General features: G+C 45.6%; 1 protein-coding gene across 5 annotated transcripts in view; it reads left to right on the top strand.

The window, feature by feature from the left end:
• Chek2 (checkpoint kinase 2) overlaps positions 1-18,165 on the top strand; it is a 32,455-nt gene that overhangs the window by 12,624 nt on the left and 1,666 nt on the right. For all 5 annotated transcript variants that reach the window (XM_087577542.1, XM_087577544.1, XM_087577540.1 and 2 more), the window contains 9 exons: positions 2,916-3,024; positions 5,342-5,395; positions 7,928-7,989; positions 9,731-9,830; positions 11,750-11,836; positions 12,507-12,670; positions 12,898-13,013; positions 13,948-14,033; positions 18,013-18,093. In XM_087577542.1, coding sequence (XP_087433668.1) covers positions 2,916-3,024; positions 5,342-5,395; positions 7,928-7,989; positions 9,731-9,830; positions 11,750-11,836; positions 12,507-12,670; positions 12,898-13,013; positions 13,948-14,033; positions 18,013-18,093 — 859 coding nt within the window. The remainder of the gene's footprint in view (positions 1-2,915; positions 3,025-5,341; positions 5,396-7,927; positions 7,990-9,730; positions 9,831-11,749; positions 11,837-12,506; positions 12,671-12,897; positions 13,014-13,947; positions 14,034-18,012; positions 18,094-18,165) is intronic.

The raw sequence follows: 18,165 nt of genomic DNA, 5'->3' as shown, positions 1-18,165 counted from the left end.
ACAAAAAAAAAAGAAAGAACCGGGTTACAATCAGATCAAAGGAAAAACCAAATCTCAACAGTGGTAAGTAACCAGCTCAGAGTCCAAGGTCTGGGTCCCACTCTTGATCTTTTGAACTGAGAAGTCATTAGCAGCTTCAACCCCATCCCCCACTCCCACCCCCCCCACCCCCACCTCCATGTATGGCACACACAGTTTGTCTTGGATTTGAATGCTGGCACCCCTTCACACCTGCTGCTGCCTCTGGTCATACCACATTGGCGTTATGGGGTCTCCACCTGCAGCTGAATCTGCATCTTTGTCAGTGACCTCTTGGCTTCTCTTCAGGGATGCTGCGACCCTGCCACACAGTGGTGAGCTTCAGCTGCTGCCCATGATCCCTTCATGCCTTCAAAACTAGTATCTTGTGGGAGACTCTTTACACATTGTGAAATTCCAGCTTGAGATGCAGCTTTGGACTCTTTCTGGACCACAGCTTTTGTGTGCTGACCCAGAAGATCTTACCTTGAGGATGTTGATGACGTTGGGCTCTTATTAATTAGAGCAGATTTTTAAGCCCCAGCTAAGTAGTATTGATTATCTCAGTGCACAAATTGTTTCATTTCACAGACTCTTTTTACTTGCTTATTTTTGTTTTTGAGACACGGTTTCTCTGCGTATCCCTGGCTGTTCTGGAACTCATTCTGTATAGCAGGCTGGCTTTGAACTCACAGAGATCTATCTGCCTGCTCCAGCCTCCCAAGTCCTGTGTTTAAAGGCGTGCATCACTCCACCCAACCTCACTTTCACAGAACTTTTTTTTTTTTAAATAAGATTTATTCATTATATATAAAGCATTCTGCCTGCATGTATGCCTGCAGGCCAGCAGAGGGCACCAAATCTCACTACAGATGATTATGGGCCACCATGTAGTTGCTGAGAATTGAACTCAGGACCTCTGAAAAACAGCCAGGTCTCTGTTGCTTGCATTCCTCTCAGCATTGTCTACAGAACAACCTACCAATCTCTGAGTACCTGACAGCTTTCCAGGCCAAAGCTCCAAAGTCCTGGAATCCTTTCCCCAAAACAACATGACTGCAGCCATCATGACAGTCCTCCACTCCTGGTATGAGGACTGGACTACTTTGCTTACTGTTGCTATGATAAACACTGACCAGAAGCAACTTGGAGAGGGAAGTGTGTACTGGGGCTTTTATGTTGTGATCAGCACCCACGCCTGAGGAAAGCCAACGCAGGAGCTCGAGCAGAGCAACTGTGGAGGATACCACTTACTGCCTCAGTTTTCATGACTTGATTAGTCTGCTTCCTTACACTCTAGCGACAGACAGTACTGTGCTAACTGGGGTTGGCAGTCCCAAATTAATCAAGAAAATGCCCCACAGATTTGACTACTGGGCACTCTAATGGAAGCATTGTTTTCAAGTGAGATTCCCTTCTAGCAGATGATCCTCGATACTGAGCCAAGTTGACAATAAAAAAAAAAAAAACAAAAATACCCTAACCAGTATATGGGGCAATCACTTCTACATGCTGGGCCATCTGCAGTCAGCCTCTGACCTTATTCGGTAGGCATGCAATTTAGTATAAAGTGTTTAGTTCAATCCCTAACAGAAAAAGACAGCTGGGCAAGGTAGAGGCATACTTAGAATTCAACAACTTAAAAAATGAGGCAGGAGGTGCAGGAGTTCAGTGTTATCCTTGGTGTCGTAATAGCTGTCTGAGGACAGCCTGTGCTTCCAAAGGCTTTTGTCTCAAGGGTAAGGGGTGAGGGGTTAAATAGCCAGGGAGAGGTTGTAATGGGATGTTCCAGCTCCTAGAGAAGTTAGGACCAAATCAACACCTCAGGATCCAATCTCAGACAAGTAGACTGCTTAGGGCAAGCAGTGTAATGCTGTTTACCTACTGGGAACTGGCGGGTACTAGAACATCGGGTGGGTACTGACTATGACTCAATTTTACACTTGAAAATCACTATCACGGTACATTCAGTGTTACCTATACTCAATACAATAAGAACGATGTGCAGCCTTTTCTATTCTGTCTCAAAACCCAGTCATTGTCATGGCTCACTACAGACAGGTCGTGTGCAGCTTGCACTGTAGTCGCTGCTAGGATGGATCTTAAGTAAATACACTGTAGACACACCAGAAAAGGACATCAGATCCCATTACAGATGTTGTGAGCCACCATGTGGTCGCTGGGATTTGAAATCAGGACCTCTGAAAGAGTCTGTGCTCTTGACAGTTTACTCTAGTGAGGTTACAGTGTTTCCTTTGAGCATATAGACAATGGTAAAAATGTTACATGGACAATATTTAATTTCTTTTGTGTGAGTACACGTGTGTGTGCAAGGGGCAGCTGCACCCCTTTGTGTGTGTGTGTGTGTGTGTGTATGTGTGTTTGTATATGTGTGAGTGCCCATGTGTGCATGCTACATGCATAGGTATGTGTGTTTGTATGTGTGTGAGTGTGTGAGAGTCCTGTGTTTACATGCTACATGCTCTGTGCTTGTGTGTGTGTGTGTGTGTGTGTGTGTGTGTGTGTGTGTGTAAGTGCAGGACTTCATGTGCCACAGAATTTGTGTGGAGGTCAGAAGACAGCCTTGGGTGTTGGTCTCACCCTTCTACCTTAAGACTGAGTCTCTGTTTTCTGCTGTGCATGCATGGCCGGCTGGCCCACAAGCTTCTGGAGTAGTTTTCTTCTTTCTATCTCCGATCTTGCTGTATGTTGCCTGGTTTACATGGGTTCCGGGGGTCTGAACTCAGATCCTATCCTTGTACGACGAGCCCTTTACCCACCTGAACAACCTCCTCCGCTCCCTCTTTAACTTCTTGCTGTCAGTGCAGACTCGGACAATGGTGCGTTTCATGATGAAAATCATCCTGAACAGTCACTGTCTGTGTGCTTCCCCTTAGCGGTGCCTGTGGGGAGGTAAAGATGGCCTTTGAGAGGAAAACGTGTAAGAAAGTGGCCATAAAGATCATCAGCAAGCGGAGGTTCGCCCTTGGCTCGTCCAGAGAAGCTGTGAGTACCGAGTTGGTAGCTGCCTGGCTCGCACAAGCCCTTAAGGAACTCTGGAGTGTGTCTCAGTCTCTTAGGCGTAGCGATTCTTCACTGCCAAGCAACACTGGACACTTTTAAGTGTCTTTTAATTAATCTAGAAACCTTTATTTATAATTTAATTCTAGAAATAATTGATTGTGTGTAATCCTGCACGCAGTAACAGACTGTTTTTTTTTTTCCCCTAAAGTAGCTATAAAGGGATGGGGGAGAAGTGGGTCTAACGGCCAGTGCAGCCTCATAGCTGCCTTCAGCCTCTCTCGTCTTATCTTGGTGGAGACACTGTGGTGTCTAGATGAATTCACCTCGTTTGGACAGCTCACCTTCCTGTCCTCAACAGGCATATCTCACGGAAACTGCTCCTAGTCACCGATCAGCTTTATCACAGCGGTTTATCTGCGGCCCAGGCTTTCAAACAGTGAATGGAGTAACACGTTTGGGATATTGTAGTGGAAATGAAACCTGTTGAGAGTTAAGAGGTCTAGTGAGAAGGCAAAACAATCTCAGGAAAGCTGGGTTTAATCCTGACCTAGGTGCTATTCTCAATGTATTCCCAGCATTTGCTGCAGTGTGAAATGCTCAGTGCCTACAGTGTAGCATTTTGACTCATTCTACAAATTCTGGAGATTGCTTTTTACTTCAAAGCATTTTTTTCCCTGTTTTTTGAGATTATGGCTCTCACATAGCCCAGACTGTCCTTGAAGGTGTACTCTGGGATGCTGGGATTGCAGGCATGCGTGGGCCTGAGGGAGGTGGTACAGTTCCCCTAAACTGCAACTATGGATTTGACATGGTAAAGGAGCAGTCCCTTTCCCTACGCCCTGCTGACCCCGTCTGCTCTGTAAGGTCTTGTGTGTTTTCCAAAGAGTCAGCCAGTTGCATTTGAGGCACTTTGCCTGATACGATCCGGTTCTGGATAATATCAGACAGATTTAAACAGATTCTCAAAGACATCACTAGGAAGGAATACCCGCCCTCCACTTCATCATAATTTATGCAGATAATTCTTTGCTCTTTCGGGTGTTGGCTAGGAGTTAGTTAGCTATAGAAACACACTTTTATAAAACCCAGGGACTCAGGAATACCAGACAAGTACTCTACCACCGAGGTGACATTTCTTTTCTTTTTTTTTTTTCTTTTTTCGGAGCTGGGGACCGAACCCAGAGCCTTGCGCTTCCTAGGCAAGTGCTCTACCACTGAGCTAAATCCCCAACCCTGAGGTGACATTTTTTTTTTTTTTTTTTGGTTCTTTTTTTCGGAGCTGGGGACTGAACCCAGGGCCTTGCGCTTCCTAGGTAAGTGCTCTACCACTGCGCTAAATCCCCAGCCCCATGAGGTGACATTTCTAATGATCAGTTGCATTTTTTTTTAGAATGTAAATTATCTTTATATAGCAACTATTTATTACTTTTTCTGTAATTCACATTTACCGAATGAGTGAAGTAGCCAACTGTATTGTCTGTGTCGTGTCCGTTCACCACCCCACCACCCCCCGACCCCCCATATAACCCGGCAAAGAAACGTCAAAGCAGGGCCCAGGCATTTCTTCCTTTCCAGCCAGCTGTTTCTGGCTTTAACATTCTTCAGATTGTTTTTCCCAAGATAATTCTATTCTTACATGGCAGGGGGAATTTCCGGTCTGTGTTCAATTGGCTATAGATTTCTGACCTCATGATTCTGGATTTGCTTCCCATTTAGGGGAGGAAAAGGCTGTCTCCTAGGTTGTTGAAAACTTAAGAACCAATCTTTACTTAACTGAATCTTCCATTCACTGGACTCTGTATGACCTCTCCATTAACAGAACCTCCTCACCCCCACCCCAGCCCCTGAAATGTAATGAGTGTGAAAGTGCAAAGAAAATGTCTGGATTTAAACATTTTTAACCTGGGGGTGGGGGATGGAGAGATAGTTCAGTGGTTAAGGGCATTTATTTGCTGGTCCTTTAGATGACCCGTGTCCAGTTCTTTGCTGCGATGGTGGCTCACAGCAGTGTGTGATCCCAGTTCCAGGGGATCGGACACCCTCACACAGACATGCATCCAGTCGAAACACCAATGTACATAAAGTAAAAGTGAAAAAAAAAAACTAAAAAAAAAATTTAAATCTGGATTTCTTAGCTGAAGCCCATTTTACGCAAATGGAGTCTTGTGTCCTCTGGGAGAGCTGGGCCTGGCTTGTAACTGAGGCATCCTAAATGAAATTTAACTATAAATATATTTTTAAATACTGGCCATTATGATTATTATTACTAATGAACTCAATGCTATCCTGTTTATTTAAGGACACAGCTCCCAGTGTGGAAACTGAAATAGAAATTTTGAAGAAGCTGAATCATGTAAGTATCACTGTCAGTTGTGTTGCCATAGGAGGCTACTTGGGGCTCCTCTGTGTGTTTGTGAGAACACATATGGCTTATTTACCTCGGACGAGTTTTACTTCCAAGTTTTAAGAATACAACCCTGTGTGAAGGGCTCCGTGATTCATGATTCAATACTCGATATTTTTATTGAGGTCTGGACGAAAACCTTAAAAAGATTAGTAATATTTGCAAAGAAAATGAAAGTTTTAGTGAGGTTAATTATATCTGAATTTGGGTCCTTTTAAATATCTTTTATTTGGATCCTTTTAAATAATTATTATTTGGAGTAATCCAGTTAAACCCATGGTGTCTGACAGGTAGGAAGAATCCCGTTGTTATGTCTGATGCATAGGTGTTGAATATACGTGGTCCTTACCTGTTTTGTCTTTTTTTTTTTTTTTTTTTTTCCCGGAGCTGGGGACCGAACCCAGGGCCTTGCGCTTGCTACCTTACCTGTTTTGTAAGGATGACTTTATATCTGTGGAAGACATAGGGCTGTAGCCTACAGGTCTGACTGATATTGGCTTCTTTTTGCGGGTTCTCCCAGTCTCTTCACTAGTTTATGAGAACCCATAATGCAAGCTCAGTAGGTGTTAGTGTTAAACTTGACCCACATCTTGCTAGAGTAACTGAAGATTTCCTCTTCTCCTAACCTCCGGTCAGAATTTCTTTTCTGTCTTCCACCTCCTCACAACTCTCCAAGAATTTGAAGGTTTATTTATTCTAGATCACTGTGTTAGATACAATGTCTCCACAGCCTGCTTACAATTCTGGATCCTCTAACCTCCGCACTCCAGCGGCCAGCCTTCCTGCTTGCCTGTCTTGTACTTTGAGAGCAGCTTCTTCTCTTTCCTCTCCTTTCCTTCCCTGCTCTCCCTTTGCTTCCATTTTCCTTCTGCCTTTTCTCCCCCTCCCTAATCCCTTTTCTTCCTTTTCTTTTTGTTGTTAGGAGACAGTCCTGCCTTGTTACCCTGGCAAGTCTGGGAATACTGGACTCACATGACCCTCTGTCTCCGCCTCTTTGAGTGGAGTTTGTTTTTGTTCTTTTCCACAGGAACTGGCTGAATTGGCCAGGCTAGGCCCGGATTCCTGGCTCAAGCAATCTTCCTGCCGCAGCCTGCTTTGCCTAGTTTTGTCTTATTTTTTAAAACACATTCACTGTTGGCAGAGTGACTCAGAGGGTAAAGAAGGAACGTGCTGTGAAGCCTGGCCATCTGAGTTTGATCCCTAGGACTCTCATGGAGGAAGGAGAGAACCAGGAGAACCAGTTCCCACAAGTTTTTCTCTGACCTCCACACATGCTTGGTGGCATGCACAGAGACAGACAGACAGACGACAGACAGACAGACACAACACACCACACACACACACACACTCTCTCTCTCTCTCTCACTTAAACAAAGGACATCTTCCTAAATGTTTTCCTGGTTAACTTTGATATTAATTAAGACAGACGTCTCAGCAGCACTGAGCCCTGTTTCCATGTCTACGTTGGGAAGCTGTGGGTGTTCACTGTGGGACTTTTCACTGCAGGAGGAAGGGTGTATGCAGCAACAGTTGCAGTGAACCATGAAGAGTGCTGGGATGAGTCTCACTTCTTACAGTGTCAAACCTGAAAGGATTCCTGGCTCTCTGTCTGAGTCTCTCGTGATCACTTCTTTGTGCTGGCTTCTGTCTTCCTGAAACTCAGCCTGTTTCTTACCTGCCCTGAGCTTTGCTGTCAGTTTTAAACACAGGTAGCTTTCTGAGTGGAAACTGTAATGCTGAGTCTGCCTTCTAGAGAATCTAAACCTGCTTCTCCCCGCCTGCAGTGCTGTGTCCCCAGCACAGATGATAAACTGTTATCCATGCTTCAAAGGTCTTATACAATGAGAGGATTTATCATACAGGTTCCATTCTCCGTGACTCTGGTGCTGGAGCGCAAGAATCTGTTATCTGGGAGTATAATTGGGATTCCTCCTTAGCCTTCTCTGTTATTGAGACAGGGTCTCCTGTTGCCCAGGCTAGCCTTGAACTTGCTTTATAGCCGAGGCTGGCCTTGAATCTTTGATTTTTCCTCCCCCCACACCCCCAAGTGCTGGGATTACATAATAGTTTCATGGTCTCTGATCTTGTGTCCTGCTGAGAAGAAGGACTTTTGCTCCTGTGCTGGGACTGAATCTAGATCTCAGGTCTGCTGAGAAAATACCGTACCCCCTCCCCGGAGTATCCAGCTCCCGCTTCTTTTCATGCCTCTTGTCAGGTTCCTGTTTTGACGAATGAGGAGACGTCTGGGAAAACCTGCTAAACAGATTTGAATTATTCCTTGCTGACACTGTACGATGTGTTTCTTGTGTGAGTTCTCAGTGAGCAGTCAGCTACATTCCATTCCGCCTTCTCCTGTACTTGGAACCCACCCCCCCCAAACAAGGACCCAGTGCCTGCTCTTCATCCTCCTGATGCCTCAGGTTCTGTGTCTTAAGGTTTCCTTTCTGGAGTTTATCCTTTCTCCTTTCTTCTCTCCTGTAGCCGTGCATCATCAAGATTAAAGATGTCTTTGATGTGGAAGATTATTACATTGTTCTGGAACTGTAAGTAGTATCATTTAAATTTATGTTTCCAAGTCTTATAAGCCAGTAAAGAATCGAATGCAGGTTAGCCAGGAGGTGGTGGCGCACCCCTTTAATCCCAGCACTCAGGAGGCCGAGGCAGACGAATGTCAGTGAATTCAAGGCCAGCCTGGTCTACAGACTGAGTCCCAGGACTGTCTCAAGAAAACAAACAGATATTTTAAATTTAACTTTGTTATTGTTGTTTAGCTCAGAGGGGTTAAGTAGCCAAAGACCTGAAGACCTACAGCTTTGAAGAATTGACCTGGGGTTCGAACCCCAGCTGTCTGGCCCAGCATGGTAGTCTGTTTCCACTCCACCAGCATGTAGGATCGCTGTAGGAATGCAGATCTATGGGCCTCTCTCCAGCTCTGGAATCAGATTTTTATTTCTTTATTTTATTTTATCTTTGTGGTTTTCAAGACAAGAGTTTTTCTGTGTAGCCCTGGCAGTCTTAGAACTCTACCTGCAGACCAGGCTGGCCTCTAACTCAGAGATCTGCTTCCAAGTGCTGGGATCAAAGGTGTGCACCAACACCGTCCTGCTGGAGTCAGATTTTTAAAATGTTCCCAAAGTCTCCATTGCTTATTATATATTCCATCTTCTCCTCTTTTCCTACTGGGGCGTCTTGTCATGGATGAGGCTTATCAGGTCATTAGTTTGTTCCACGGTTTATGTTTGATTATTTTTAGTTCTGTGCCTGTGCGCGTATGTCCATGTGCTGTAGCGGTCAGACGTGGACTTTGGTCTCCTGAGATGGAGTTACAGGCACTTGTGGGTTGGACGCGGAGGCTGGGAACTGAACTCCCATCTTCTGTAAGAGGAGTGAGAGAAATCAGGACGCAGCCCTCCCGGGTGTGGTTGAGGAGAAGGTTTTCATTGTGCTTTTAAGGGAGAGCACAGGCAGAGGCAGCTGGAAGATTCCACAGCAGGGAGAGGAGTAGTAGATGAAGCTTGGCCAAGAGACCGAACCTGGCTATGAGAGAAGAGTGGTGAGGGTAGAGAGAGGAGTGGGGAGGGAGAGAGGAGAGGGGGCTAAGAGAGCTGAGGGCTGAAATGGCAGGGTAGGATGGGAATGGGAACTTGGGGGAGGGAGCTCAGGAGCTGGAGAGGTGTAGGGTAGGGGTGGGGTGGTGAAAGCTGTGGGGAACCAAGGTCCCCTGAGGGTGACTAGAGTGAGCCTGAGGCCAGCAGGTGCTTTGGTAGGCTGATAGCCACTCCTTGTGAGTTTCTTTGGCCTAGCTCTTTCTCTAGCCCTCAGGAAGATGATTTGGCTATTTGTTTGTCTATGTATGAATTTATTAATTTTTGGGTTTTGGAGACAAGGTTTCTCCTTGTAGCCTGGCTAAGCCAAAACTCACTCTGTAGGTTAGGCCAGACCATCTTAATGCAGAGATCAGCCTGTCTCTGCCTCCCAAGTGCCAGGATGAAAGACCTGCCTCACCATCACCCCCCCCCCCCCCCAACACACATACATTTATTTATTTTGAGAAGGCCCTGTATCTCTGGCTGGCCTGGGCCTTTGAGCTCTGCCCGAGTGCTGGCATTAACCCTAAGCAATGTCTTAGTGCTGGAGGTGCAGGCCAGGGGCCTCTGGCTTGAGGCAGGTGCTCATCTCCCCCCCCCCCCCCCTTCCCCCATGCGTATTTTTCTGGGCTAGGTGAGTTTATTTCATTGGTGTTGTGTGTTCAGGGATGAAGGTCCTGCTCTGTGTGTGTTTCAGGATGGAAGGAGGAGAATTGTTTGACCGTGTGGTGGGGAACAAACGCCTGAAGGAAGCCACCTGCAAGCTCTATTTCTACCAAATGCTTTTAGCTGTACAGGTAAGGGAAGCCCTCTGGTGTCAGGGAGTGTGGTGTGTGTGTGTGTGTGTGTGTGTGTGTGTGTGTGTGTGTGTGTTTCTGCTCTCTGGTGTCAGGGAGTGTGGTGTGTGTGTGTGTGTGTGTGTGTTTCTGCTCTAGGCCAAAAAAAAAAAATCCCTTCTTTCCCCCTGTGACTCAGATGATCAAGCTCTTGCCACGAGTATAAGAGACCCCAAGGAAGGGAACTAAGGAAGGAGACATATCACGGTCCGGTGGTACAGCCTGGAATCTCAGCTGTTTAGGGAGATTAAGGCAGGGATCTTAAATTCAAAGCCTAACCCTAACCCTCTGGCAATTCAGAGAGAGCTTGTCTCAAAGAAAATGGAGACTACTTCAGAGGTAGGGTGGTTGCCTAGCATGCAGGAAGCCTTGGTTCTCTCTTGTATCTCAGGAAAAACAAAATCCACACAAGCGGTCTATGCCAGCCGTCCAGGGTCTTTCTGGAGGGGCATTGAGTCTGCACCTACCTGACCATTGTGGCAGTGACTTGGTTTGAAGTATTTACCCATAGCCTTTGTGTGCTTCTGTTTGTTTGTTTTTGCGATAGGGTCTCAGATAGCATAGGCTGACCTTACCTTTACTCTGTAGTCAACTTGGCTTTGACATTTGGTCTACCTACTCTTATCTTCACAGGCATGCACTGCCATACTTGGTTCACCTTTTTTAAAAAAAAATATTTTATTTATTTATTTTATTTATATGAGTACACTGTCACTGTCCTCAGACACACCAGAAGAGGGCATCGGATCCCATTACAGATGGTTGTGAGCCACCATGTGGTTGCTGGGATTTGAACTCAGAGCAGTCAGTGCTCTTACCTTCCGAGCCATCTCTCCAGCCCACAGTTCACTTTTAATGACGGCTGTCATGTGCACAGGATTTGATTCCTTGTCGGTTTATTATTTCCCTGTGTACTGACTAACAACAATGAACTATGCACAGATCTGTCGGTGCAGGGCGTTTTTTTATTCCTGAAGAATTGATATTTTCTCCGGTTTGATTTTTGCATTCTATTTCCAACAAGAGAATTTTTTTTTTTTCTTTTTTTTCCAGAGCTGGGGACCAAACCTGGGGCCTTGAAGCTTGCTAGGCAAGCGCTCTACCACTGAGCTAAATCCCCAACCCCCCAACAAGAGAATTTTAAAGTACTAAAGCTAGTCTTTGTTCCTAGGAATAGATTAGTAGTTTAGTTATTGGTTATTTTTGATGTTTGGGTTGAGCATAATTCTTGCTAGGCTAGTTCTGTATCTCCAGCTTTCTGCCGTGTTTGTGTGTGTGTGTGTGTGTGTGTGTGTGTGTGTGTGTGTGTGTGTGTGAAAGAGAGAGAGAGAGACAGAATGAGTGATTATGTGTGTGTGAGTGTGTGTGAGAAAATGTGTGTGAGTGTGTGTGTGAGAGTATGTATATGAGAGTGTGTATGTATGTGTGAAAGTGTATGTGTGAGCGTGTGTATGTGTCAGAGACTATGTGTGTGTAAGAGATTTTGTGTGTGTGAAAGTGTGTGTGTGTGTGTGTGTGTGTTAGAGAAAAACCAGGAGAAGTCTGTTCTCCTTCCGTTGTGTGTTTTCTGGGGCTTGAGGTTGTCAGGTTTGGTGGAAAGGGATTGAATAACAAAATTTTGATGGAGTTCCTATGATATGTTATCATTTATTTAAATGCTTATTGAAATAGATACCGTGTCTGTCTGTGAGGGGATTTTTGTTCTCTGGAATTATGAAACACAGGCGTATCATAAGTGCCTACGCCTGCTCCAGCTCTGATTTTGAGGATGCTGGTGCGTCATACAGTTTAATATCGCCCAGGCTAGGAGTTAGTTCTTGGCAACTGTGTCTCCTTACATGTGTGCGTATAAACCAACAGTCCTGCCTGTTTTTGTACAGTACCTTCATGAAAATGGGATCATACATCGGGACCTAAAGCCAGAGAATGTTCTTCTGTCATCTCAGGAAGAGGACTGTCTTATCAAGGTGACAACGCTTGACCCTCTCTGTGGCCACTGCTGTATATTTCTGTTCAAACTGCCTTTTAGTTTCTCACATTAAAAAAAAAAAAAAAAGGAATATCAAGGTTGAGAATCTCACTTCCCAATCTTACCATTTTTTGTTGAGATGGCCCAGTATTCCACCCATCTGAGCAGTCACTGAACTCCAGAGCATAGAAGCCACTTCTGTGTTCAGAGGGAGGGAGAGAGTCTAAATGGATCATTGAGGCATGGACCCTGCCTTTTTTCCTTCAGTTTAGAATCTTCTGTAATAGTCACAAGACCAAAAAAACCAAAAACAAACAAACAAACAAAAAACCCGGTGCATTTCTTTCCCCCCTAAGCTCTCCAGAGGTTCCATAGTGTTGAGAAATTTAAGAGTCTTGTGTGCATAAATATTAGTGTCCTAATTAGTGTTTGTGGCAGGGTGATGCAGTTTTTGTAAGGTTATAATGACCATAGGTAAATTGGTTCTCAGGTTCCTAGTCCCAGGAATTTTTTTCTTTTAAGCTAAACTACTTTGCAAAGACATGAAATTTTGCATTTTGGGTTAACAATGGCGGGCGTCTGTGTGACAGATAATACAGTTTCTGTGTGTGTCTCTTGGGACGATGGGTATGATGTTTGGATTTCATTTGTTTTGTTCATAATTTTAGATCACTGATTTTGGACAGTCCAAGATCTTGGGGGAGACCTCCCTGATGAGGACTCTATGTGGTACGCCCACTTATCTGGCTCCTGAGGTCCTTATCTCCAACGGGACTGCTGGGTACAGCCGGGCCGTCGACTGCTGGAGCCTAGGAGTCATTCTTTTCATCTGGTAGGAGGCATTCTCATGGTTTCACAGTCTGGTTGGATGAGGTTGGACGAAACTGTACCTTCGTCCTGGTAGAGAGCTTCTGTTTGACTCAGGTCATTTTTTTTTTTTTTTGGATCGTTGACTTAAGAAAAGCTGATTTTTCTCAGCGCTGAGAAGAAGCCTGTGTATCCAATGCCACTAAGAATGCCACTTGACTTTTTTTCCTTTCTTTCTCTACCAACATTAAGCCTAAGTGGGTATCCACCTTTCTCTGAGCATAAGACCCAAGTGTCACTGAAGGATCAGATCACCAGTGGAAAGTACAACCTTATTCCGGAAGTCTGGACAGATGTCTCAGAGAAGGGTATGGATACGAAAGGGTTACAGGCGTCTGGTTTAACTGACGTGTGGGTGTCCTGTTGGTGGGAGCGTCTCCTCAGACTGCTGGTTTTCTCCCATCTGGTCATTCTGTTGCTTTGCACCACTTGACAGGAAGAGGACATGGTTAAGAACCTGAGCTTCAGAGCCTGAGCGGAAGTCCTAGGTCTGCTACTCGTCAGTTGTGTGCCCTTGGGCAAGTTATTTCATGTTTTCGAGTCTCCGTTTTCTCAATTTGTAAACAAATGATCAATAGCCCTGACGTAAAGGTTTCAAGGCCTGCTACCCATTCAAGAGTGCAAAACGGCTTCTAATAACAAACGTAAATAGAATGTGAAAAGCTCAAGGCCATCGGTTATCTGTATTTTACTGTTCAAACGTACAACCTTGCAACTCCCCAGGAGAAAAGGTGCTTAAGACCAAGTGTCTAATGATGTAACCTAGGTGATTGTATTTAATATCAGGGATTCAAGGGAGAATATTGCTGCAGTATGCAGCATATAAGCCAGCCTCTGGTTGTTGCTCGCTTGTGAGGTAAGGATTTAATTGCTTATAGGGAACCCCTCTCTGGTCTCTTACCATCAAGCAACCGGACTAAGAGTTTCTGGTACATTGTGAGCATCTCAGAACTGGTTAGAAGTTTAGTTTACATTTGGCTGAACTTGAGCAAGAAAAGGAACAGGGAAGGTTCTGGTGTCCGAGCAGGGAGAGATGGGGTGCGTCCTCATTCTTAAGGTCCCAATCTTCTGTATTCGGGGAGGGAGGGTGCTTGGAGGGATCTCTCCGCCAGACCAGCTGGTTTCATGCTGCTCTCTCCTCTGACTGGTGGTCTGCAGTTCTGGAGGAGTTTAATAACACAGGTGGAATGTATTTATTCTTTTTATTATGATTTCCTCAATTCTCTTGCTACTTTACTTCAGCTCTGGACCTTGTCAAGAAACTACTGGTTGTGGATCCAAAGGCCAGGCTTACCACAGAGGAAGCCTTAAGTCATCCTTGGCTTCAGGTGGGTACGAGGCAGTTTCTTTCTGGCTAAACTTCAGGGGAGCCCCACACCGCTTAAATGAGGTTAGGCTGAGGGTCCCACACAGTCTCTGCGTTGTTGGGTTTACTATGTAAGTGTTTTCAATCAGGTGGTAGGTAAAGTGAGCGTACAATTGTCTCTAACCAGTGCACACACATGTGGAAGAGGGAACAGAAGGAAGGGAGGGAGATGGGGGAATGGGAGGAGAGAGGGTGAATGAACATGGGTGTGTGTGTTTTGGGTGTCTCTTTCCATAGGACTCTTGGCTCTACCACTGAGCTAAACCCCCAACCCCAGGTGGCTATGTTTTAAAGGGTCTCATTCTTGGTTTCCAGTGAGCAAGCATGTCCATAGCACAGGCTGTCGCCTGTGTACAAGACGTCTGTGTGCACACATCCCTGTTGCTTTGAGATTTTTGTGCCAAGCTCATTCAAAGCCTGCTGCCAGTGTAAGAGCGTCTATAACGTTGGGAGATTAATCATTGACTTGGAATTAATTAACAAGAGCAGCTTCTCTGGTAGATGCGGAGAACCTTCCATACCTACATTTTTGGTCAGAGTAGCTCAGGTCAAGAACAGCAAATCATTAAAAGAAGGAGTGCAGCTGGACCTGAGGGAATGTCTCCTCACCAGTCCAGCACAAAATCTGACAACCCTGGTTTGATCCCCAGAAGTCACATAGTAGAGTTATCCTCTGATTCCACACACACACCTAAGATAAATGAAAGACTGCAATAAAATATTTTTAAGGAGGGGGAGGGGGAGGGGTAAGGGGATAGATCTATGTGTTTCGGTTATTACCCTGGAAACATGATTCTCCTCCCAGAAGAAATCTGTCAGATGATTTAATGTTTACTAGACCACACAGATCTGAAAGCAGCAAGGGCCTTGGAGACAAGGAGTTTGGAAACAAAGGTGTCTTTGCGTGTGGGGATTTAACTTTGATGAAAAGAGAAGCCCACTCTAAGGCTCTTTTCACATCCCTTAATAGGGCAGCTTCTGGGATCCAAGGGGAGGCAGACACACTGTGTTGGCTTTCTGTGTTAGCTTTGGGGGAAGAAAAGAATGGGCTGGTCAGTCAGGCCTAGCAACAGGGTGTGTGTTTGCCCAAGATGTATGAGTCAGTGTAGCCCATTTTGCTTAGACTTCTTGTCTTAAAAAAAAAAAAAATCCGTTATTCTCAAGTAATTAAATCTGAAGCTCTGCTCTGCTCCAACCCGGAGGGAAGACACTCCTTGTCTACGTTTTGCTTGGAAAAGCATTGTGGGCACTGGGTGAGAAGGGTGAGGGTGCAGGAGGGCTCTCTGAGCGGCTGCTAAGAATGATAAGCTTGGGTTCAGGGAACTGTCTCCTGGTTTGTGGGACTGTGACTCCTTCTCTCCCTTCTCTCTGCCTTGTCCTGAGCTATATCTAGCTGGTGGATGTCCTTCACGAGCCCTCCTCAACTTTGATAAAATAGAAGAATCCTGCCTGCTTGCTTTTGAGGGGCGTTGTAACTCAGTAGTTTTGGATGTAGACTTCTCACGGATTTACAGAAATCTTGCTACTTGGACTCGTGTTGAGATGCGTTTTCATATTCCTGTTGACCTGTTGATGCAGATGGCCACAGGTCTTCTGGCTTGTGAATGGATGCAGATAGCCGCAGGCCATGAATGGCCCCACCAGTGTCCAGAAGAAGGACGCTTGTGCTTATTAGATTTCTGTTAGCTGTGACACACCTCGATAAATCAACTTGGAAAAGGTTTATTTTGTTTACGTTTGTGGGAGAGGCTAGTCCATGCTAGATATGGGAAAGCAAAGGAAGAGGCTCCAGGGATTTGGCTCAGTGGATAAATTACTTTTCCTGCAAATGCGAGGAGCTGAGAGAGATTGTGGGTGCCGACTCCCCTGCAGCTCATAGCCAGTTAGCTTGACTGTGTGTGGTGGTGAGTAGCAAGAGACTCTTTTCTTAAAACGAGATGGAAGTCAGGGATCGACACCCAAGGTTGACCTCTGACTTCCACATGCTACAAACATGCTGGGAAGTCCTGGGAAGACTTGTTTTAATTTTACTTGTGTGCGTGTGCGTGTGCATGTGTGTGTGTGTGTGTATGTGTGTGCCAAGCTGAGTACACACAAGATTTTTAAAGAAGGAAGAGGAGGAGGTCCAAAATTTCCTTCTTCCCAGTGTCCTTTGCTCTCAAGGTTCCACATCCTCCAGCAACACATCATTAGAGGCCAAGCACTGAGCTCACAGGACTTGCAGTGTTTACCTAATTCATAGAGGCGTTCCATGTTGGTTTTATTCACGCATTCATCCCTTTAGAGCACAGTTAACAAGTTTATGTTTGAAACACTGTTAGGCACCATGATCTACAGAGCAAAGCAATACACATGAATGTGTATATGAGCTTGGTGCTGTCCAGACAGGCGCTCTGTGGGCCGCTCAGAGTAACCAGTAAGACAAGGAGGTAGGTGTTGGAAATCTTTCTTCCTGGATGCTCTGGTAGAAGTAGAAAGATATGGAGAGAAAGTACACAGGGTCTTGAGATATCTGTATGCTGCGGACACAATTCTTGTCCTAGTTTGGTTTCTGTGTGACTGTGGTAAACATGGAGTAAGCCCTTTAAAGAGGAGAGAGTTTATTTCATTTTATACTTACACATCAGAGTCCCTCACTGAGGGAAGTCAGGATAGGAGGAAACCAAAGGCCAGATCCTGAAGCAGAAACTGTAGAATGGTACTTACTGGCATGCTTTCCATGGCTTGCTTCCTTATATAACCTAGGACCACCAGCCTAGGAATGGCACCACCCACAGTGGGCGTTTTTGTCCTCCTGCCTCAATCATTAATCAAGAAAATGCCCCCAACATATATGCCCATTGGCTAATCTGATGGAGGCTGTTCCTTTCCAAGACGAGCCTTCCTAGCTTGAGTCAAGTTGACATAGTGTAGATGAGGAATGGCTTCAGACAGAAAAATTCACCTCCTCGAGCCTCCTGTGTGCTGTGATTAAAGGTGTGTGCAGTCTTTTTTTTTAAGATTTATCTTTTCTGGTCATAGTCGTGCTTTCTTTAATCCCAGCACTTAGGAAGATGGAGATGCAGGCAAAACTCTGTGATTCAGGACAGCCAGGGTTGTATAGTGAGGCCATGTGTGGGTATGTGTGTGTGTGAGTGCAGTTCCTGAGCAGTCCAGGAGAGGGCCGAGATCCCCTGTTACTGGGATTACAGGTGCTTGATTTGGGTGCTGTAAACCAGATTCGGGTCTTCTGCAAGAGTGGTCCTTACTCTTCCCTCTGAGCATCTCTCTCTAGGCTCTTCCTAGATGTTTTATGTTTCTGAAAACTCAATGCCAGGCTGCCTCTCAGAGCTTTCTGCCTGCTGGTGCTTGAACCCCCTGGGATTTTGCCTCGAGGGAAGTGGGAGCTTTTTTTTTTTTTTTTTTTTTTTGTGCATTCGAGAAGATTTCTCCTTGTTTATACCTCCCCTGCTCCACCTCTCCCTCCGATAGCCCAGAATACCTACAGTGTTTGGTCCTGTTTATTGCCATCTCACCCCCGAGATGTGGGCCTGAGGTTTTGTAGGCTATGGCTCTTCTGTCAACTTGCTTCTTACTTGCTGGACTAGCTGTTCGGATGGCCTGCATAATTGACTCGTTTGTGTCAGGGAGGGAGGAATCTGCTTCTGTGAGGACTCAGGGTGGCACAGTGTCTGCCTTGTGTTCTGGGCTCCTGATCCCTACAGCACACTGCTGGTTCTGAACCATAGTGGGGTCTGGTTCTCTGGTTAATGAAGAGCTCATGGCCCTTGAGTTTGGTGTAGGGAGTGGCGAGAAAGCAGAGTGAGTGCCCATGTCCCTTCATTAGGAAACTTCAGCAAAAGTATGAGGTTTTCTGTCAGGAAGACAGCCTTGGGCGTTTACCTGTCACTCTGGGAGCTTCCTCATGTGCAGCCCATCTGTGCCCTCTGATTTCTTCACAGGATGAGCACATGAAGAAGAAGTTTCAGGATCTGCTGGTGCAGGAAAAGAACTTGGTGCCCCTCCCTCTGGCTCCTGCCCAGGTATTCTGTTGATGCTACTGAATTGTGGAATTAAGTTGAACTTTCTGTGGAGAGGCAGGTGCTCAACCTTTT

Source organism: Rattus norvegicus, chromosome 12 (assembly GCF_021556685.1).
Source record: "Rattus norvegicus strain SHRSP/BbbUtx chromosome 12, alternate assembly SHRSP_T2T, whole genome shotgun sequence".
NCBI lineage: Eukaryota > Metazoa > Chordata > Mammalia > Rodentia > Muridae > Rattus > Rattus norvegicus.
This window is presented reverse-complemented; position numbering and strand designations above follow the sequence as displayed.